This window comes from Passer domesticus, chromosome 33 (assembly GCF_036417665.1).
Source record: "Passer domesticus isolate bPasDom1 chromosome 33, bPasDom1.hap1, whole genome shotgun sequence".
In the NCBI taxonomy this organism is placed as follows: domain Eukaryota; kingdom Metazoa; phylum Chordata; class Aves; order Passeriformes; family Passeridae; genus Passer; species Passer domesticus.
Window position 1 is genome coordinate 1,497,784 of NC_087506.1, and position 22,670 is coordinate 1,520,453.

At 52.6% G+C, this 22,670-nt stretch overlaps 1 protein-coding gene across 1 annotated transcript in view; it reads right to left on the reverse strand.

Moving 5' to 3' along the window:
• LOC135288460 (maestro heat-like repeat-containing protein family member 6) overlaps positions 1-22,178 on the reverse strand; it is a 135,074-nt gene extending 112,896 nt beyond the window's left edge. The window contains exon 1 of the mRNA XM_064401850.1: positions 22,005-22,178. Within this exon, the coding sequence (XP_064257920.1) occupies positions 22,005-22,125 (121 nt within the window). The 5' untranslated portion in view covers positions 22,126-22,178. The remainder of the gene's footprint in view (positions 1-22,004) is intronic.
• Positions 22,179-22,670: the final 492 nt, after the last annotated feature.

Consider the following 22,670-nt stretch of genomic DNA (forward strand, 5'->3'; position numbering starts at 1 on the left):
GAAGCCTCCCTTGGCAGCCCGGCCTGGTGGCCAGCACTGCAGAGCTGCTGCCTCAGGGCTCATTTCTGCCTGGGCTCTGAAAAGCCACTTGTGCTCCAGGAGCCTGCCTGGGAAGCCATTGGTCCCAGCACCTTGGGGACAAGATATTGATGACAAAACTCTTCATGCAGCAGAGACAAGGCAGGGGCAGAGGAAAGGGGAGAGCCAGGCCCAGGGGACAGGGCTGCCATGGTGATGGCTGTGAGGTCACTGCCCCTGCAGCAGCCTGGCTGCCCTCGCAGACATTCTGGCCAGAAGCGTTGTGAGGACACCCAGCACATCAGAGAACCCACACAACAGGAATTCTGTCCTTGGGGATGAGAGGGTTTCACTGAATCAGGTTGGACAAAGTTCCTGCTCTTGGATAATTCCTGTGATTCCTGTGATGGAGAATGCAGTTCTCTGGAAAAACAGTTGCGGTTTTGTGCCACTGTCATCATTGTAAAATATTTCTCCTTCTAACAAATGGAAATCCACCCTCATTCAGTTGAGAGTTATTGACTCTTGTTCTGTCACTGCAAGATGTGGAACAGGGGCATTGACCATTATTTTCACAGACCTTGGAAAGTAACCAAAAATCTCCCAAGATGGGGTTTGGACGCCTCATCACATAATCAGCAGGTAGAAGGTGGTGGCTCTTGGCTCAGTGGTGTTGAGACTGAGGACAGAACAAGAGCAGCCCAAGAGGGATTGAAGAGTGGTTTCAGAGAGGCTGGAGTTTTTCTTCTTTGTATAAAACACCCAGAGAAAGAAATAATGGCACCAAGGGTGTGGAGTTCCCCCGCCCCAGGAAGCAGGGATTCTAGCCAGACAGACAGCATCAAGTGAAGGGCGTGATTTAAAGAGGATTCCGCCCCTCCACCCTGTGGGGTGTGCCTCTACAAGCCCAGGAAAAGACACTCCACCCCATCTGGTCAAATAAGAAATGGCCACAGAATGTTCTTCCTTTTCTGTACTCTCATTGGTTCAAATTCTACTGCAAAGTCCCCGCCACACATTTTTCCATTGGAGGACCTCCCCGATCCACTCCTTTGCAGTGCCCTGCTCCTTCTGCTATTGGACTCCGACCCTAAACTCCACCCCTACCCTTTCATATAAAACCCATGACAAGCCACCACCCCCTCTTCCCCTTAAATTCTTGTCTTGGTATCTGGCACAATAAAGGATCCTGGGCTTTGCTAAACCAAGACCCATCCTGTTGCCTTCCTTTCCCTGTTGGTCATCAATGCCTGCCTGAGGTCTGAGACTCTGGGGTCTGGGGGCATCGTTTTGCTGCTTACTGCAGTGGAACACAACACAAGGGCAGCTGGGGAGGCCCAGACTGGACATGAAGAGAAAAGAATTTCCTCCCCTAGGGCAGCACTGTGGTGCAGAAGGAGCTTGGAGCAGCCCAAGGCTGTGTGTGGGCAGGCAGAGGCAGGCAGGAGGCAGAGCTGTCAGCAAAGGAAGGGGCCAGCCAGGTGGGGCAGGTGGGGGATGACGACAGCCTGCAGGGACAGAGGCGCAGGACAGGGACACCGTAGGACAGCCTGGGCTGCACAGGGCACAGGCATGGGCAGCAGCTGCAAGGCCCTGACACAGCCAACTTGGGCAGCACTTTGGCCATGGCTGCTGGCCCTGGGCCTGAGCCAGGAGCAGGAGACAAGTGACCCTGGCAGGCCTGGGGCCTCATTGCCTCCTTGTCCCTGCTCAGCAGCCTGGCAGGGGCCGCCCCATGGTCCTGCCCTTGGCATTGCACATCCCCACATCCCAGAGCCCATCCCGGGAAGAGCCCTGAGCAAGGAGGAAGGGACAGGATCTGCCTTGACAGGGGCTGGGGCTCAGGCCTTGGCCCTTTGCATTCCTCAAACACATCCAGGTTTGCTCAACACCAGAGACACCTTTCCCTTGCTTGTTTCCACCTGTCATCACTGCCTCCAGTGTTCTGCTCTACCTGGAACCTGGGGACACATTCACATGAGTTGTGTCCCTCCTTGGGACCCATTAGAAGTTAAAGAAAGTTTGAAATTTGAATCTGATTTGGAGTTCTTGAGAAGTTCTTTGAGGATACTCTGAGGGACTGAGTCTGATGCAAAGAACACCAAAGCCCCAGAGGGTCATTAAAGTCCTGGTGCTGTGTCTGTGCTGCTGAGCTGGGCTGGGCTCCTGGCCCAGAGGCAGCTCCTGGCAAGGGCAGCGCTGCAGAGAGACAGCTCTGGCCAGGAGCAGCTCCTGGGCACAGCCCAGCAGGGCTGGGGCACTGCCAGGGCAGCTCAGGGACACGAGCAGGGCACAGACAGAGCTGACAGGGGCTCAGCACTGGCAGGGGCTGGGGGATGTCCCAGAGGGGGCTGTGTCACAGCAGCACCTCTGTGGCTGTGTCCTAGAGGCACAGAGCAGCTGTGATGTCAGCAAGGGGCTGTGTGACAGCACAGAGTGGTCTGTGTGAGGTCATAGGTTGGGCTGTGACATCACAGAGTTTCTTGTGTGAGGTCATTGAGTAGCAACAGCATAATAGAAGGGATTCTGTGTGACAGCACAGAGCAGGCTGCGACACCATGGCATGGCAGTATGACATCATAGAGCAGGCTGTGATGTGAAACTGTGTGCTGTGACATTACAGAGTATCAGTATGGTATCACAGAGAGGATTGTGTAACATCATGGAGGGGGTTGTGACATCACAGAGTAGGATGTGAGGCCATGGAGTAGCCTCTGCCATCATGGAAGGTGGCTCTGTGACATCAGAGAGTGGGTTGTGACATCACTGGGTGACTGAGCAACTTCACAGAGCCAGGTGTGACATCACAGAACAGACGGTGACATCACATGGTGACTTTGTGACATCACCAAATCTTCTTCTGTGACATCACAGTGCAGATTTATATCACAGAATGGTATCCCAGCATTGGCCCTGTGATATCATGAAGGGGCTTTGTGACATCACAGAGCAGTTGTGTGTGTCATCACTGAGTTGTCTGTGACATCATAGAGTAGGCTCTGTGACATCATAGGTTGTGACATCATAGAATGGATTCTGCCATCACAGGGTATCTGTGTGACATCACAGAGGGGATGTTACATCACAGAATGGCTGTGTGACATCCCAGGGTAGGTTGTGTGATATCACAACATTATCTGTGACATCACAATATGGGCTGTGGCATCACAATGGGCTGTGTGACATCGCAGGGGCTATGTGACATCACAGGGGCTGTGTGAGGTCACTGGGGAGATCACTCTGCCCCAGCCCCCCTCACAGCTCCCCCCAGAGCAGTCCAATGCTGCTTGTGCACAGCGGGGTCCCCTGTCCCCCCGGGTCCCCTCGTCCCCGGCGCCACAGCCTCCCCCAGAGGATGTTCCAGGAGATCGACCCCAGAGCCTGACACGGGGACGGGGGGCCGGGGCCCTGGGGGGTGGGACAGGGGGACAGGGACCCCCCGGCAGTGTCCCCGTGTCCCCCAGGGCCAGAGCCTGGGCCAGGGCTCCTTCACCCTGTTACGAACAAGTGCTTGAGAGCGCTGAAAAAATCCCCAGCAAGGGATCAGCAACAACCAGATTTAATATTAAGTGACAGCTGTTGCCAGGATTTTTAGTGAAAAAGCCTCTGCTAGGATTTTTCCTGTCCTGAGGAGCTGAGGGCCTCAGGAAAGAAATGTAAACAATAACTATCTGCTGCTGTGGAGTGCCACAGGTGAATCTTCCATTGGTCCATGTGGATTGTTTTCAATCAGTGACCAATCACAGCCACCTGTGCCAAGGCTGTGAGCAGTCACAGGATTTTTGTTATTCATTCTTGTTCTATTCTTGTCTTTGTAGCCTTCTGATCTCTTTCTCTCTGTTCTTTTAGTATAGTTATAATGTAGTATTTTAGTATAATATATATCATAATAAATCAGCCTTCTGATCAACATGGAGTCAAGCCTCGTGTCCTCGCACCAGGGGTCCAAGTCAAAGCAACAGCCTAGCACATCAGAACCACAAGAGTATAAAGCTTTAGTCCACACTAGTGCACAGTGTACCTTAATTCCATCAAGACATGTAAGGACAGAATCCGTTTCTATCACTGGTGTAACAGGGAGATCACAAGACTTCACTTTAGTAGAAGCTGATGTGAGCTTGACTAGAAATGAGTAGAAGAAACATCCTATTGTGACTGGCCCAGAAGCCCCATGTATTTTGGGCATAAATTATCTCCAAAGTAGGTATTTCAAAGACCCAAAAAGACTGAAGTAGGCATTTAAGATAGTAGCTGTAGTGAGAGAGGGCATCCAGCAATTGAATACCTTGCCTAGACTATCTGAGAATCCATCTACAATAGAGCCTCTGAAGAGAAAAGAGCAACAGATACCAATTGCCACTTCCACAGTGCATCGTTGACAGTATAGAACCACTCGAGATGCTATGATTCCCATCCATAAGATGATCTGAAAGCTGGAGAGCCAAGGGGTAGTCAGCAAAACCCACTCACCCTTCAACAGCCCCATCTGGCCTGTGCGTAAATCTGAAGGAGAATGGAGACTGACGGTGGACTACCGTGCATTGAATGAAGTGACTCCACCACTGAGCGCTGCTGTGCCAGACATATTAGAGCTCCAGTATGAGCTTGAGTCCAAGGCAGCAAAGTGGTATGCCACTATCGATATTGCCAATGCATTTTTCTCCATTCCGCTGGCAGCAGAATGCAGGCCTCAGTTTGCCTTCACCTGGAGAGGTGTGCAGTACACTTGGAACCGGCTGCCCCAGGGGTGGAAGCACCGTCCTACCATCTGCCATGGACTGATCCAGAGTACACTAGAAAAGGGTGAAGCTCCAGAACATCTGCAATATATTGATGACATCATTGTATGGGGGAAGACAGCAGCAGAAGTGTTTGAGAAAGGACAAAAAATCATCCAGATTCTCCTGAAAGCTGGCTTTGCCATCAAGAAGAGCAAAGTCAAGGGACCTGCTCAAGAGATCCAGTTTCTGGGACTGAAGTGGCAAGACGGACGGCGTCAGATTCCCACTGATGTCATCAACAAGATAACAGCAATGTCTCCACCATCCAACAAGAAGGAAACACAAGCTTTCCTGGGTGCCATAGGTTTTTGGAGAATGCACATTCCTGAGTACAGTCAGATCGTGAGCCCTCTCTATCTAGTCACCTGTAAGATGAACACTTTCCACTGGGGCCCTGAACAGCAGCAAGCCTTCGTCCAGATTAAGCAGGAGATCGCTCATGCAGTAGCCCTTAGCCCAGTCAAGACAAAACCAGATGTGAAAAATATGCTCTACTCTGCAGCCGGGAACCATGGTTTGTCCTGGAACCTGTGGCAGAAGGTGCCTAGGGAGACTCGAGGCCAACCACTAAGATTTTGGAGTCGAAGCTACAGAGGGTCTGAAGCCAACCATATTCCAACAGAGAAGGAAATTTTAGCAGCCTATGAAGGAGTCCAAGCTGCCTCAAAAGTAATAAGCACTGAAGCACAACTCCTCCTGGCACCCCGACTACCAGTACTGGAGTGGATGCTCAAAGCAAAAGTTCCCTCTACCCACCATACCACCAGTGCTACATGGAATAAGTAGATTGCTCTCATAACACAGCGTGCCAGTATTAAAAAGCTGGACAACCCTGGGATTCTGGAAATAATTACAAACTAGCCAGAAGGTAAAAACTTCAGTCTCACTGATGAAGAAGAACAAGAAGTGACACGTGCTGAAAAAGCTCCACCATATAACCAATTGCCAGTGGAAGAAACACAATATGCTCTTTTTACTGATAGTTCCTGTCTCATGGTAAGAATGAATCAGAAGTAGAAAGCAGCCGTATGGAGCCCCACACAACAAGTTGCAGAGACAACTGAAAGAAAAAGTGGATCAGGCCAACTTGCTGAACTCAAAGCTGTTCAACTGGCCCTGGACATTGCTGAAAGAGAGAAGTAGCCAAAGCTCTACCTCTACACTAATTCATAGATAGTAGCCAGTGCTCTGTGGGGATGGCTGGAGAGGTGGAAAGAGGCTAATTGGCAGCGTAGAGGAAAACCAATTTGGGCTGTTGAAGAGTGGAAAGACATCGCTACCAGGGTAGGGAGGCTACCTGTGAAGGTCCGCCATGTAGATGCCCATGTCCCCAAGAGTAGAGCCAATGAGGAGCACCAAAACAATGAGCAGGTAGACCAGGCTGCAAAGATAGGGGTGTCCAAGACAGACCTAAATTGGGGGCACAAGGGAGAGTTATTCCTAGCTCGATGGGCCCATGATGCCTCAGGTCATCAGGGTAGAGATGCCACCTATAAGTGGGCACGAGACCGAGGGGTGGATTTAACCATGGACAGTATTTCTCAGGTTATCCACGACTGTGAGACGTGTGCTGCCATCAAACAGGCCAAGAGGGTGAAGCCCCTATGGTATGGTGGGCGGTGGTCCAAGTACAAGTATGGTGAGGCCTGGCAGATTGACTACATCACACTGCCCCAGACACGCCAAGGCAAGCGCTACGTGCTCACAATGGTAGAAGCCACCACAGGGTGGTTGGAGACCTACCCTGTGCCTCATGCTACTGCCCATAACACCATCCTGGGCCTTGAAAAGCAAGTCCTGTGGAGACATGGTACCCCTGAGAGGATTGAGTCAGACAATGGGACTCATTTCAAGAACAGCCTTATCAGCACCTGGACCAGAGAACATGGCATTGAGTGGGTGTACCGTATCCTCTACCATGCACCAGCTTCGGGCAAAGTGGAAAGGTACAATGGGCTGCTAAAAAGCACCTTAAAAGCCTTAGGTAGGGGATCTTTCAAAAATTGGGAGCAGCATCTGGCAAAGGCCACCTGGTTAGTTAATACCCGAGGTTCTACTAACTGAGTGGGCCCTGCCCAATCTGAGCCTTTGCATAGAGTAGATGGAGACAAAGTCCCAGTGGTACATGTCAGGGGTTGGTTAGGGAAGACATTTTGGATCAATCCTGCCTCGAGTACAGACAAACCCATTCGCGGGGTTGTTTTTGCTCAGGGACCAGGTTGCACATGGTGGATAATGCAAAAAGATGGAAGAACACGATGTGTACCTCAGGGAGATCTGATTGTTGGGTGAGAACCATGTATAAATATCACTGTTTGCTGAATGTTGCCACCATTGCCTGTCTATAGCTGTATATTAGATGTATAATGTATGTGTGTGTAGAGTTAGAATATATATATTAGTTTTAGTAGTAAGGTGACGATATGGGGATAAGGGGTGGAATGTCCTGGGTTGACTATATGATGCTTTTATCCCCAATCGTCTTGTTCTGTTTATACTGAATAATAAGTTTTACACCTTTAAGACTCTCTTCCAGACAGTGAGGAGGGGAGGGAAGAAGCGCGCAGTTTGTTTTCAGACTGCTCTCACTCCTCCACATTCCTGCTCCTGGACTGTGTTGTCTGCGGATGGACAGACAGCCGGACAGAGCTCCTTTTTTCCCTTTTTCTTGCTTTTAGTTAGTTTTAGCTAGCTGAGGCAAAGAAGTTCTCCGGATTGTGATTTTTTCCTTTTTTCTTGGACCTGTTCAAGCCTGCTCTGGACTGAACACCCAGAAGAGCACCGGCAGCTCCACCTGTGGCCCCCCGGGCTGGGCCTGGGCAGCAGCATTTCCAGCACCAGAGAGACTGATCAGAGACTGAGTGAGCCGAGCTGCAACCCGGGGAGGGGACTGTTCTGAGTTTGCTTTCCTTGGATCAGTGAGAAGTTTTATTGTTTAATATTGTTTGGGTTCTATTGTTTAATAAACAGGTTTCTTTCCATTTTTCTGCAAGGAGATATTTTCTCCCGAACCGGTTGGAGGGGGGAGGGGCAATTGAATCTGCTTTTGCAGAGAAGCCCCTTTGGGGGTTATCTCCCAAACTTGCCCTAAACCAGGACACGGCATCAAATAAATCAACACATTTTGAGCAGAGGAGCAAGAGGATGCTCCTCTCCACAAATCCAGCCTGGGGACCAGGTATATGTCAAATCCCCTGGGGGAAAGCCTCTTATCCCAAAATGGAAAGGACTCTATTTGATACTTTTAATCACTTATACAGCCTTTAAAGATTGAAGCGTTCACCTCTTGGCTACAGAATTAAAAGACTTCTACAAAAGGCAAGAGGAGTCCACAACTGGACCTCAGAAAGAACAGAAGAAACCAAGATGCGCTTCACACCATCATCATCTTCCCGATATTTCTGATCAGAATCCAAGCCACAGTAGGTGACTGTCACTACCATCATGATCTCCTTGGCCTGCGAGATCCTGCTAGATGGAACATTCAAAAATATTTGGGACCTAATTGGCTAAAAGGGAATAATAAGGTAAAAACACTTTATGCTATTTTAAGGATTAATTACCAAGCAGTTGAAGATTGAGGAAAACCTGACTCCATGCTGGCCTTTCTTGTCCCACCTGAAAGCAGGACCTCTATGGCGTGTAAATTTGAAACTCACAAACCTCTTTTAGACGAGATTACTACAGTGACCATGCGCATCCGTGACCTATCTAAAAAGCAGCGTGTGAATCCATTTTCATGTGATTCCTATCAGGATTTTTGTGCTGTGCAAATTAAAATGGGAGACTATAACCTAGCACAAGATAGTTCCCTTCTTCTGCAGTGCACAGGTGGGGTGGGAGGACCATCATCACACAGAGATACAGGAATTGAGCCTGCCAGGAATGCGACCCAACACATATTGTTTCCAGCAGGCAGCTCTTGTGCCACTAGAATAATAAATTGTTCTGCTGGTATGCTTAGTACATGGAACAGGTCTCACAGAGCATCTGCTTTTGAGAACTAAATTTCATTCTTGGCTTATTCCAGGCCATCAGAAATAGTCACCAATCCAGTTGGAGGGGAAGCCGGAAGCACAATCATCCTGTTAGGGTATATCATGCCCAATGTCATGACCGTGTGATGGCAACCCAGATATGAATGGAATCCTGACAGCACAACTACATCCTCTTGTGGGCTGAGGTACTCAGAATACTCAGCCATTTGTACTGGGAACTTTAGTAAAGTAAGTGTCCTTTGTAATACTACCAGGGGCCAGTGTAAGGTTTCTGAAGGTTTCTGAAACGCTTGCCTAAAGGCAGGCAATGTATCTGAAGAAACCAGTTACCATGCCTTGGGTACTCGACAAGGAGCGAAACAGAACGGGTCACACAACTGGCATTTAAAATTAAAACAAACAACTTTACATTAGCAAACAATGGCATAGCATGGCACCCATATGTGAAATAATATAGTCTCTCACTCTGTGGTAAGAAAAACAAATGAACAATTGTTGCTTTTAGATCCACAGTACTCTCTGAAAAAGCTGGATGTAAAGATAGAGGCTAATAGAACCAAAATTAAACAGCAATACTACCCGTTCATACAGCAAAGCCTAAAAGGCTGGGAGACATGGATACATTGCCAGACACCAAATCATAGGTCTAAAAAAGGCTTAAGGGGACGGTTTGGGTCTGAACTGGGAATATGAAATTCCATTGATCAAGAAGTCTTAATAAATGAAGCACTGTGAGTTTTTATATTGGACAGACACAAACTCCTCTCAGATCAGCCCTGCTAACACTTGCCCAAACCCAAAGCCTGGCAGCTAACCTATTAACCACCCTGGCCAACAATACACAGCAGGATTGTTTCCAGCAGTTGTTGGCTTTATGGGGAAACTACAGGGTAACATTTCTTTAGCATTTCAGTGTAGACAAGCTCAGCTGTGGCTACAGTCTGTAATCTCAGGAAAACTTAGAAAAAGGAGAGCTGAGGAAATTGCCAAGAGAATTAACTAAATCATGCCTAAAAATGAAACCACAAAGGAGTTTGAAAAACACTTCCACACTTGGTGGCAATTGGTCAGTTTCACATAGAATGAACAGAACCCTGCAGTCTTTTACATTAACCATTAAGAATGCAACAAAATACTGTGTAATTCCAATTTTGGCCTGTGTGAGATCTGCTTGCACAACTATGACAACAGATTCATTTAATGAAACTGCTAATGGTACTACCTTCTCTATTTGTAATTCACAACCAAAAGTGGATATGACTTGAGCTGCACCACACAATAACTTCTCTTGAGATTATGCAGAATGTGTACGATGTGTATCATGAAGCACCCAAATTCCAAACTGGAAGGAACATTGATGTACTAAAACAAATGCTGTACCAGCCTAATATAGAATGGCTAGTGGCAGAAGTCAAAAATGCATCTCACAGAGCCTTATGGACACTCAAACTGGTATCAAAGAAGTTACCAAAATCATCACCAAAATAGGGAAAGATAGAGAACATCATGAGTCAGATGTCTTCTTGTGATGGACAAATCTGCAATCACCAACAGCTCCTCAGATTTTTAGCTTCCTCAGCAAACCCGTTCTAATTTTTAAAAAAATTAACCCTCCTCTAAACCATCATGAACCTATGGATGTGGTAGAAAATTAAAAGAGCAGCATAACAGCACATATGTCCTGTGGACTGTGGAGGGAATCTTGCAAAAGAATTTGCATCAGGATAAAGAGAATGGGAGGATGAAACAAGGCCTTTGTTTGACACAAGCACAAGCAATTCACATAAGCAAACAAGTACTTAGCACAGACACAGGGAAGTACTTAGCACCAGTTAGCATAAGAAAAACCTGGGGGCCTAACTTGACAGGAGAGGGACTTGAAAAAAGCTTTAGACACATTCTAGCAGAAGAAGGAAGGGCAAGTAGGCAATGAGCCCTGTGCAGGGAAGCCATGAGGAAGTGCTGCTGCTTTAGGGCATGGAGACCGCTCTGGCCAGCGCCTGGACATCAGCTTCAAGTACAGGAATCTGACAGAATGTATTTCTAACCCCCAGCCTATGCAATCACCTCAGCAGGGTAAAGATGGATGGTATTTTTGATGCAATTCCTACATCAACCCACTGAAATTTATACATGGCAGAGAAGCATTTTGGTGGGGTGCAGACCCCTGCCCTCCCGTCAGCTCAAGAAAAGGGCTTTTGGTGGACAGTGCATTTGTCTGCAGATTTCTTTGAATTAGGGAGACCCCTCGGGACTGCTGTATCCTGAGGGAACACCATGGGCCCTGACCTGTGCCTCAGCTTCCAGGGCTGCTCTTGGCCAGCATCCTGACGTGGATGCAGGACAGCTGCGAGGCACTGCTAGGACCCAGCGGGACAGGACCGGCTGTCTCATGTCCACGTAGCCCCCCTCACACAGCCAGGGCCACCCCGAACCCAGACAAAGGCTCACGTGTCAGCAGAGAGGAGCAAGGAGCACTGGGCTCCTCTCAGGGGATCTCAGCGTGGTGCTCCAGTGGGAGGGGCAGGCAGGCCACCCACCTTCAGGGCATCCCCTGCATCAACAGGGCGTGCATTTTGGCCTTTTCATCCCTCCACACCAGAACCAGGCCTGACATCTCCTCCTCTGCAGTTTTTCCACTTAGGACATCATGTCACGCTTGGCCAGTGCATCAGATGAGGCCGCAATGGCTTCTGATACCACCTCCATGCCAACCACAGCTCCACTGTGTGCTGTTCCACTTTCACAGGTTAACTTCCCATCAATTGACCAATCCATTGTTTCTCTCAAGGGTCACATTCCCACCAGTTCAACCATAAGGTTTCCTTCACTGTCTGTTCTTCATTGTCTTGCTGACGTGCACAGCAGCAGATCAAATGTGGCAGGGCCTTAGACACGACTTGGCTCCTGACACACAGGCTCCTTGTGCCACTGCTGGCCTTCCGTGTGCTCAGCAGGATCCGTACCTGCACAGGGTTGTGGAACTGCACCTTCAGCACAGGGACCGTGCCAGCCTGAGCTGCCCTCGTTCCTCTGGGTCTGTGCACAAAACACGGCGTGGCAGAGAACGGCAGCAGGGGCCTGTGTGTCCCAGGGCCCCGGATTTGTTCTGCTGCAGCTCCACAGGGATGCAGGCAAAGTGAAGAAGCCAAACTGTTTATTCATGGAAGGTGAAGCAAAGGAGTGAGCTGAGTGGCGAAAAGGGGAAGGGCAGGATCTAAGGACTAGAGGGAAAGAGCCGTGAACAGGGAGGGAGAATGGAGGGAAAAAGAAGGGATGGGCAGAGTCTGAGGGCTGGAGGGAGGGAGCTATCTATAAGCAGGGAGAGGGCTGAAGCCATGCAAGTTTCCCACAGGTTCAGCTGTGCCAATCATCAGCTGTGCCTGGAGCTCCAGCTGGTCTCTTCTGGTCTCAAGGCAGTCTCATCTTCCATGGCATTTGCAGGTCTTCTACAAACTCTGGTTCTTCTGTGCCAGTTCTGCAGCTCTCCCACTGACTATCTGTTGAACTAACATGTATGCCTGGGAAGGGCTGTCATCTCTCCTCAGGGCTTGAACGGCTGGAACGGAGAGGAACAGAGCCACAGTCAGAGCCTGGATCGGTGGGAATCCTAGGAGACCGTCCTGCCAGGGCCATCCCACCCAGCTCTGGCCATGGCCACAAGAGAGGGGGTGTCAAGTGGATCAGCTGGCCACGAATCCCCCCCCCTTCTAGGCCATTCCCACTGACTAAGAAGATACCTTTGGGCAACTCAAAAGATTTCAAGAGATTTTCTAATGCTCTCCCAAAAAGATTGGGTGACTCCGTGAAACCTTGCCGTAGCACCATCCACCCAAGCTGTTCCCTTCTTCCTGTATCTGGACATTCCCCCTCAAAGGCAAAATAATCTCTACTGCCCTCATCCAAAGGGCAAGTCCAAAAGGCATCTTTCAAATCCACTACACCGTACCAGGTGTAATTAGGGGGCAATTGACTCAACAAAGGATATGGGTTAGCTACTATGGGAAAAAGAGGAATACTTCTTTGATTTATTGCCCTTAAATCTTGAACCAGTCTGTAGCTCCCGTCACATTTATTTACCGGTAAAATGGGAGTATTATGAGGTGGCATGCAAGGTTCTAATATTCCTTGCCGTATTAAATTTTCAGTTACTTGTTTTAATCCCCTCCGGCCCTCCAGAGATATTGAATATTGCTTCACTCAGATTGGTATTTCTGGATTTTGTATTTCAACTTGAATGGGCGGAATGTTCAACCTCCCTACTTCACCTGAATGCCAAAAGGTATTATTAATTTCCAGATTATCCTCTTCATTTAAAGAATAGATTTTGAGTTTTCCTTCACAGGGGTTTATCTGTATTCCCAAGGCTATTGTTGAATCTCTGCCCAACAAATTATTCTCAGCCTCCGGGAGCAACAATAAGTCACTCACTCCAAATCTCTCATCTGTCTCTATTTGCACCCCTTTAAATACAGGAACTGCAAAAGCCTCTCCCTTAACTCCAATTACTGGAATTTTCTCCTGACTTATCTTACATCCCTGTGGGAATTTCCTTACTGTTGACCTAGAATCTCCCATGTCCACTAAAAATATAATTTCTTCACTATGGGGACCTATTTTTAACTTTATCAAGGGCTCTTCTGGTTGTGTTTCAGTCCCCTTCATTTAATAGAGCCCCTGACCACCCTAATCTTCCTGAAAATTTTCCTCATCTTGCTGCTTTTTCCTACAACTTTTTTGTAGGTGTCCCTTTTTATGACAATAAAAACAGGTGGGTCCTGTACACATAAAGGCAGGGCAAGAATTTTGTAAGTGTCCCTTCTTGTGGCAGAAAAAGGACGTGGGTCCTGGGTTTCTAAAAAGAGGACCTGACGTCTGCTGTTTGTTCTTTCCTGAGGGTTTTTCTCTATTCAAAGCTGCCTGCATTTCTTTAACTGCTGCCACCAAGATTCTTGCATCTGCCCTCTGCTTCTCCTCATCCCTCTTTACATACACCTTTTGTGCTTCTCTCAGGAACTCCTGAAGCCCCCTGTCCCGCCAATCTTCTCGTTTCTCCAGCTTCTTTCTGATGTCTCCCCAAGATTTCGCCACAAACCGAGGTTTGAAAAGAACCTGCCCAGCTGCAGAATCAGCATCTATACCTGAATATAATTGCAAGTCCTCCTTTCATCTCTCTAACCATGCTGCCGGGGACTCATCCTTTCTTTGATGCTCACTCAAAGCTTTTCCCATATTTTGCCCCCTGGGCACTGCCTCCCAAATTCCTCGAATAATTGTCCACCGAAGATCACTCATATTCTGCTTATGCCCCACATCCTGATTATTCCAATTTGGATCCTGAACAGGCCATTTCTGATCACCCCGCTCTGGTCCCTGATGTTCTCTGTCCCAAATCCTCATCCTTGCCTGTCAGATCATCTCTCTTTCTTCTCTGGTAAACAAAATTCTTAGGATAGACTGCAACTCCACCCGGGTATATGTGTTTGGTGCCAAAACCTCATCCAACTATTTTGCCACTCCAACGGGGTCCTCTGCATCTCGCCCATCTCCTTCTTAGACTCCCTGACATCCCCTGTATTTAGGGGAGCACTCACATAACTAATAGGTGGTCCCTGTCCTGCATTTGCCATTGGAACCTCTCTAAGTGGGTAATAATCGATTTTCCCTTTCTTCCCCCTCATCTCCATCATTCTCCTCCCCTTGCCTCCCCCTGCCTCTGGTGCTGTGTGCCACTGGTTCCTCTTGAATAAGAGGTGCCTTTGGATTCACAGGGGGACCCTCAGGGACTTGAGGCTGAGCTAGCTGCTTAGGTTGTCCATAGGGGGGTGGGAGATGATTCAATGGGTCTCACGGCTCCTGCCTGTTCCTTTTGACCGCTTGCTCTTTGCTTAATAAAGGATACAACGGGTAACCCTTACCTTCTTGCTTCTGAACAACAAACCCACTTCTCCCCTCAGGGATCTGTAAGGCAGCATACTCGCTCTCTTCCTGAATAACAGGCTCTTTGGAATTCACATATATATTTAGAGCCTGGAAAATACAATCCTCAAATGATCCCAACTTAGGCCAATAGAAATTATTTTTCTGGATCATTTCCTTTGTCTATTCAAACATACAATACTTAATCATTTTCTGCTGACTTTTTCCCCTTCGGGATTCTCATTCATCTTAAAACTGTATCATCATCCCCAGCGGGCTGTCTTGAGGAATGCTCTCTTCTTGAGAATTTCCTTCACTGTCCTCAGATCCTCCAAATTCCTGCGAATTTTTCACACAATCCGCAGCCCCTGGGTTTAGGCACTTACTTTTTCCCTGACTTATCCCTTGCGGCACCAAACTCCAGAAGCAGGAGAATCTTGGTTTCTCACACTCACCCCGTGGTTCAACTGCCTCACTTATTCCTCTGTCACACTACCTTCTCAAACTACTTGTACTACACCTATTTATTTTTCTCTCTTTCTCAATCTATTTCCACTTCTCTTTTTTAATTTTCTCCTTCTTTCTCAATCTATTTCCACCTTCCTTTCTTCATTTATTTTACCCTTTTCTGGTTACCTCTTCTCACTATTTCATCACATACTAAACCTCTAGCTATCAACTCTTAAAAGGAAATTGAACTAATTCAATCACTCTTCTTCTTAGTCTCCTTACTGAGTCACTCTCTGCTGCTCAAGGACCTTCCCACAGGTTCTTGGACCAGGGACTCCCTTCCTGCCTTGGTCAATCCCTCCCAGGGGCCTCCCTTGTTCACTCCTTCTTGCTTTCTTCCTTTCTCGGCCAGTCTCCTGGCGGAGATCTCGCAAACGCGGTACCGGCAGCTCCCGCTCACTTCGGGGGTCCAAGGCTGCCCAGCCCCCGTCTCAGATACTCCACACACACTCACACATGCACACAGCAGCCCCCCAGACCCAAAACCTCGTGATACTCACAGCCTCCTTTCCTCACGAGGGTCTTGGTGCACAAAGAAGTTTTATATGGGTGCTCCCTTTCTCCTCTAAGCCGCCACTCTGATAGGAGACTCATTTGCACGCTCATAATAACTAATTTGCTTATGCGTTATTGTAATTAAGGCTCTCTTTTCCAAGGGAGACTGGTCTAGTCTCAGGACCACTTAAAAGTCTGGTGGTGGGGAGCTCTTTTCCCGAGGGCTATCCATCTCCCCGGGACTTGGAGAGCCTTCCTGGGTGTCGGCACCAAAATTGTTGTATTTGCCTTTCTTCAGCCCCTCTGGGCTCAGAGTTGCTGCTCTTCTGGCTCAATCCTGCCTAAAGCCAGAGAGCTCGGCCTCCCCCACGGCAACAGGAACAAGACTCGGCAAGCAGGCACTGGAGCTCAGTGCCTAAGGCTGAGGGGCCGCGGGCTCCAGTCTCAAGCACAGGGAGGGCACACGCCCAGCCCCACAACTCCTGGCCTCACCGCCCTGAAAGGCCGGGACCAGGGTTCCACACCTGATGCCAGGGGATCCCTCCAAACGCCCACTGAGGAAGCGCCAGAGCAGCCGGCTGTCAGGAACAAGGCGGCTGCCAGGGGGCTGCTCATGGCCTCTGACACCCAATTGCTCAGGGCTTCCCAGTGCCCCAGCCCCTCAGGCTCTCCCCCAGCCCGGCCAAGCTGCCCGGCAGCAGCGCCGCAGCCCCACAGAAGCTCCAGAGGAGCCCCAGCCAGAGGCACCTGGGAGCCCTCAGCAATGCAGCCAGCAGCACACGGCCAGGAGGACACGGATGGCGCTTCCTGCCTGCCACAGGCCTTGTGGCCATCTCCAGGCACCGCTCCAGCAGGGATCCCCGCAGTTCTGGCCCTGCCCACCCGCTCTGCCGGCAGCACAAAGGCTTCAGCAGAAGCACCACAGGCCAAGGGGCTTCTGGCCATTGTCCCTGCAGCACTGCACGCCTGGGCAGCTGGCTGAGTGCAAGCACCATTTTCCCCCTCCTCATCTATGCCCTGTGGATGCAGGCCAGCAAAAGAAACATCCTGGAGCCTGTGTATTATAACGCATTCTATATTTATAAAGTAAAAGCAAACAAAAAGGAGAACATTTTAGAAGAAAAAAAAAAATTCCCCATTACTCATGGGGTCCCAGCAAAAAGAGCCTCTGGGATTAGTTCTCCACTGAGCTCCAGCAGCTCAGCCTGCGGAGACGCGAGAGACGCGGCCGAGCCTTCCACACCCTGCGCAGCTGATCTTGCAGCCTCTGGAACCTGGAGATTGGAGCCCGCTCTGCTGACCTCAGGATGCACAAGGTTTCAATGGCCAGGCTTCCGACACCAAGGCTGATGTCACTGGCCATTTCTTCAAGGGCTGCAAGAGAAAGGAACAGAGTCACGGTCAGAACCTGGACCTGTGGGGATGCGAGCAGAGTCCCCTGTCAGGGCCATCCCAGCCGGCTCTTGCCATGGCCAGGAGGGAGCAGGGACCAAGGGGATCAGCCTGAAGCTGCTGGCTATGGATCCTCCACGTGGCCCTGAAATCTGTGTGTGCTCTGCCCAGACCAGCCTTCCTCTGCACCGGGAGCAGAGCCCTCCACAGCTGGGGCAGGGCTTGCAGGTCTTCACCCGCCAACCACTGGTGTCAGCCCGCTGCCCTCACTCACCAGTGTAGATCATCAGGAGCTCTCCTGGCTGCCCCCTCAGGAGCCGCCCGGCCACCCCTGTGAACACAGAGCCTGTCAGGGCGGCAGCGGCACAGCTCCCTGCCAGCGGCGCTGCCAGCGCTGCGGCCACACGCCCTGCTGGCCCGGCAGGGCTCAGCCCGGGCCCTTGCCGCACGCTGCCGCCCAAGGGCACGGCTGCCAGAGGGCGGCAGCAGCGCCCGGGCCAGGCGGGGCTCCACGGCGCCGGGCCCGGATGGCGCTGCCGGGGCAGCGGGCGGGGCTGGGGCCGAGCTGCGGCGGGCCGGGGAGGGAGCCCGGCCTCGGGGCTCACCCATGAACCTGATGGCCGCCTCTCGCAGGGGCTCCTGGGGGCTCTCCAGGTAGCGCAGGGCCCGGCGCAGCTGCTCGGCCGCTCGGCTCGTGTCCTCTGCCAGCTGCAGAGAGCGGCAGCAGGGAAGGCTCGGCGCGGGCTCAGCCCCTGTGGCGGGCGCTCCCTGCGCCCAGCCCCGGCCTCCCCTGCCCGCACAGCCCTGAGGCGCGGCCAGCAGCCGCCGGCGCCGGGCTCCGCAGGGGGCAGAGGGCCGGCTGCTGCCCGGGGAGCCGCGGGGCCGCCCCGCAGCCCCGCCGCGCCGGGGCTCCATGGGCACCCGGCTCGGGCCCACAGCAGCTTGGAGAAGAGCCCGCGCGGCCTCTGGGTGCAGCAGCGGGCAGGGGCACAGCTGCCAGCCCCGCACACTGAGCACCACGCTCAGGGGCCTTCTCCAGGCTGAGGTTGGGGATTCTCGGTCGTCCTTACCAGGCACTTGCTGAACTTCCACAGTTTTTCCTCCTTCACCAGCTTTTTTATATCCCTCCTCTTCAGGAACTTGGCTGCACAAAGCAGCGTTTCCCGAGAACACTGGAGAGCAGCAGAAACGTGGAGATGGCCCCACAGCCCAGGCCACAGGAGCATCCCAGTGCCACAGCCTGGGGGAGGCTGCAGCCTGCAAAGCGCCAGGACAGGAGACAGCCCAGCCCCCTGCCAGGGGGACAGCAGCCGGCCACAAGTCCTCACCTCAGCAACAATCTGATTCTCATCATGGCAGTGGAAGTAGAGTGGCAGCAGGCTGTGGTGCACGGTTGACTTCAGGGCATTTTTTCCATCTTCCGTTAATAACTCCAGCATCTCTTGAAAGACCATCATGGAGCTCAGCTGCACCTGGCTATCATCCTGTATGAAAGCAAGAACAAAAGAGCTCAGCATCAGCTGCTTCGGGTCCAGCAGGGCACAGGCCTGCATCTCCACAGGGCACCAAGTGCCCGGGCAGCAGCCAGTGGCCGTGGCTGTGGGCACAGAGCCTTACGCGGTCAAAGAGTGGCAGGAGTGCCTCAGCCAGCTGCACGGCGAGGGAGCTGGGTATTGGGGTACCATTATCCAGGAATAAATATCTGAGTAGGAGAATGGTCATCCTGATCACGTCACTATCATTTTCCTCCAGGAGCTCCACAAGACTTTCAGTCAGGCTCCACATTTTTTCGGCCTGTGTGGAACACAAGTTTGTGAAAGGCCACCCGGCTGCAGCAGGGCCTAGAGGCCAAAGCCCGTCCCGAAGCACTCGGGCAGCTGAAGCGGGAGGCAGGAGAGCTGGGAGCAGCTGCCCCGGGCCCAAAGCCCTGCCAAGCCCAAGTGACAGCGTTTTCCAGCCCCACACTGCTGGCAGGGCTTCAGCCACTGCCCCCTTCTCACCATCAAGGGATTCTTGCCCAGCACCACGAGGCCTCGGAGTGCCAAGTGACGCCTCTCCCCGTCCTCGCTCCGCAGGTTCTTTGTCATGATCTCCAGAACACTGTCACTGCATTCCCTCAAGTCCAGGCACTCGAGGACCTGAAAGGCACAGGGCAGTGACAGGGCACCTGGCCAGCAGCAGCCCGGAACCGCACAGGGCTGGGCCCAGGCAGCAGCACAGGGCACGGGCACCGTCCCAGGCAGCTGCGGCTACGAGAGGGCAGAGAGCTGGGAGGCAGCTCAGCCAGGCAGCGCTGGCCTTCAGGCTCACCTCCACAATGAACACCAGGGCAGGGAAATCCCAGTATGGCATCTCTTTGCTGAGCAGGCCGACCAGGTAGAATGCAATCCCACAACAAAAGTGTATGGATGACAGGCGAATTTCTCTGACAAGAGGAAAAAGGAAACAAGACTCTGAGCCAGTGGGGCAAACCTCTGCCAGGAGTGACGCACACAGTTCACATCTTTCCTCACCACCCTCCCAGCAAGGGGCCCTGGGCCATTTGGGAGTTGTTTGCTCCAGAGCAGCCTCCTCTCCCAGCCTTTTCCAGTCTGCTTGGCCATCCCTCAGTGACAAGGGCCTCTGGCCCACAGCCACAGGGACTGTGTGGGGCACCCTGGGCACAGAGCACAAGTGGCTGGAGCAATGGGGAGAAGGGGGTCTCACCTGGCCAGCAGACCCACGGCATAGTGGTGGGTGTCAGCACAGAGCAGCGTGTCCCAGGCACCCTTGCGTTCCATTGCCACCACCACATCCTCACAGCGGAGAAGGCAGAGCAGGGACTTGAGGGTCCGCACTGCAAACCTGTGTGCAGAGCAAAGCCCAGGTCACACTGGGAGCACTGGCTCCTTCCCAGGCCACGTGGCAGGGACAGGAGCTCTAGGATGGGAGCACCTGTTGGGGCTGGTGGCAAGGCCGTGTTCTTCCTGGCATCCCTTCCAGAAGGTATCCACCTCTTCTGGCATATCCAGAGTGCTGAAGAACACTTGGAAGAGCAGGTGCACAAACAGGTGTGGGAAATACACCTTCATTATACGTGGGATGCAGGGCACCTGGAGGACCTTCCACATCACCAGAGTTGCCTGCAAAGGACAAAGGCCCAGAGAGAGCGCTCAGTGCCGAGGTGTCCGTGTGGCAGGGCCCAAGCGTGGCAGGGAGAGGCCTGGAGAGACGCAGGGGGAGCAGGGGGCCTGGTGGCCCTGAAGCTGCCCCTGGGCCAGGTTTCAGGCCAGTGCCTGAGGCAGGGAGATGCAGTGGGGGAAGGAGGATGGAGAGCTGCTGGAGAGGCAGCCTTGGGGCCAGCAAAGGCCACTTGCAGAAACTCACAGCCAGGGCAAAGACACCCGTTTTGTCCCCATCGGAGGTGCACGTGCTGTGCTCGGGCCAGCTCCCCAGCACATCCAGGAGCACCAGCTGTGCCAGCTCCGCAGTCCTGCTTGAGCCCATGATGGTTTTCCACATGGCCGCGGCAGCTCTGCAGGGTTAGAGCTCTGTCTCAGGGGGGTGTCAGACACAGCACCGCTGGGAGCTGAGCTGGCTGCCAGTTCTGCCTCTGCCCTCTGCCCCTGGCCAGCAGCAGCCAGGCAGCCCAGCCCTGTGGGGACAGAGCCCTGAGGGGCAGGGAGGGAGCACGGCAGCAGGCTCGGGGGCTGACATGCCAGGGCTGGGAAAGGGAGCAGCCAGAGGGCCCTGGAAGTCTCTGCTGCTCAGGCACCTGGGCCAGGCTGTGCAGGGTGATGGGCTGGGGAGCCCTGAGCCCTCTGGGCAGCTGGGCCCTTACCTGTCACAGGATGGGGCCACACGCAGGAGCGTCATGACTGCGTCATTTGTCAGTGCTTCAGTGAGATCCAGCAGGGCCATGTCCATCCTCTGCTCAGCGGAATCATTGGCCAGGAGCCACTGGTGGATGTACCTCACCATGGCGGGCACCTGGAGAAGGCACAGGGAGACTTGGAAAGCTGCCAGAGGGAGCAATGTCCCCAGCTTCCCCAGAGATGTTCTTCCCATCCCACCACACTGTGATGGCCTCAAAGGCTCACAAGGACCAGCAGGTGTGGCTGGGGAGGCCAAGGAGTTCCTGGGAGGATGAAACGATGCCCACAGGCTGCTTACTTGCTTTGGATGGTAACAATCTTCCTCTACAAGCATATACAGCAGGGCAGCACTGGTCTTGCTTTGGAAGATGGGCGAGTATGGTCTGTACGCAGTGCCCCTGCTGATGGTCTCTTCCTGACGAATCCTCTTGATGAATTTGCAAACGAGCTGTAGGAGAAGGGCAAGAAGCCAGGGATGTTCCATGGAGTGCTCCACACACGGTGCTCGGCTGAGCAGGGACAGCAGGCCCAGCCCAGGTGGGCATGGCTGCAGGTACCTGCGCTGTTCTGTGGAAGTGGCCACGGCTGGATTGCTGCTCTTGTGTGCGCTCCACGGCTGCATCTGGCAAAGAGCGAGCACAGCCAGAGCTGAGGGGCTGCGGGAGAGGCCGGAGAACACAGCCCAGCCCTGCGCTCCCCAGGCAGGGACAGCCCCGCGATGCCCCAGGGGGATGGAGCACGGCCACTGCGGGGTGTCTGCCTGGGCCCTCTTCTGTCCTGTCCATGGGCATTTCCCCAGGGGATGGGATGGATGGGATGGGACAGGACGGGATGGGATGGGATGGGACGGGACGGGACGGAATGGGATGGGATGGGATGGGATGGGATGGGATGGGATGGGATGGGATGGGATGGGATGGGATGGGATGCGATGGGATGGGATGCGATGGGATGGGATGCGATGGGATGGGATATGCCACAGGATGGGGCCAAGCTGGCTGCAGGCTCCAGTCCTATGGCCCAACTCTGCCACTCACCCTCCTGTGGTGGATGGAATGGCACCACCTCTTCTGTCTCCTGTCCTGGGTCAGCTCCAGAGCCTTCTTCCTCCTCCTCCACCCAGGCCATCCTAGGGTCTCTTGGGGGTCTCTGCTCCATGTCAGTGACTGGAGCTAGTAGCAGGACAGATGCCTTGGAAAAGCTCCGGAGCACCAAGTCCCACGCTCTGCCCTCGAGGGCACCTGCAGAACAGAAGCCTCGGAAGGCCACAGGTCACCAGGTCCTGAGTCTGGCCTCAAGGTCAGCTGCAGGAACAACGCCTCAGAAAAGCTCCAGGTCAGACAGGAACGAGTGTGCTGTGCGGGGGCTCCTCACAGCACCGCTCTGTCCCGTCCTGTCCCGTCGCCTGCTCCGAGCGCTGTGGAGTGTTCTTGTCACCCCCAGCTCCTATGTCACCACGTGTCACAAAGGACACACTCCTCCATTCCATGCCACCGTGACCATGCTGCAGCGTGTCACAAAGGAACCTTGCACACACTGCCACCTGCCCTGGGGCCGCCCCCAGCCCACCCAAAGTGGCCCCGGTTGGAAGGAATCCCTGGCCCCAAGTGTCTAAGGCAGCCCGACAGGATCTTTAGGAAGGGCTCAGCCCATCAGCAAACGCTGCCCTGCTCTGCGGGCTCAGGGCAGCAGAAGGAGCCCCC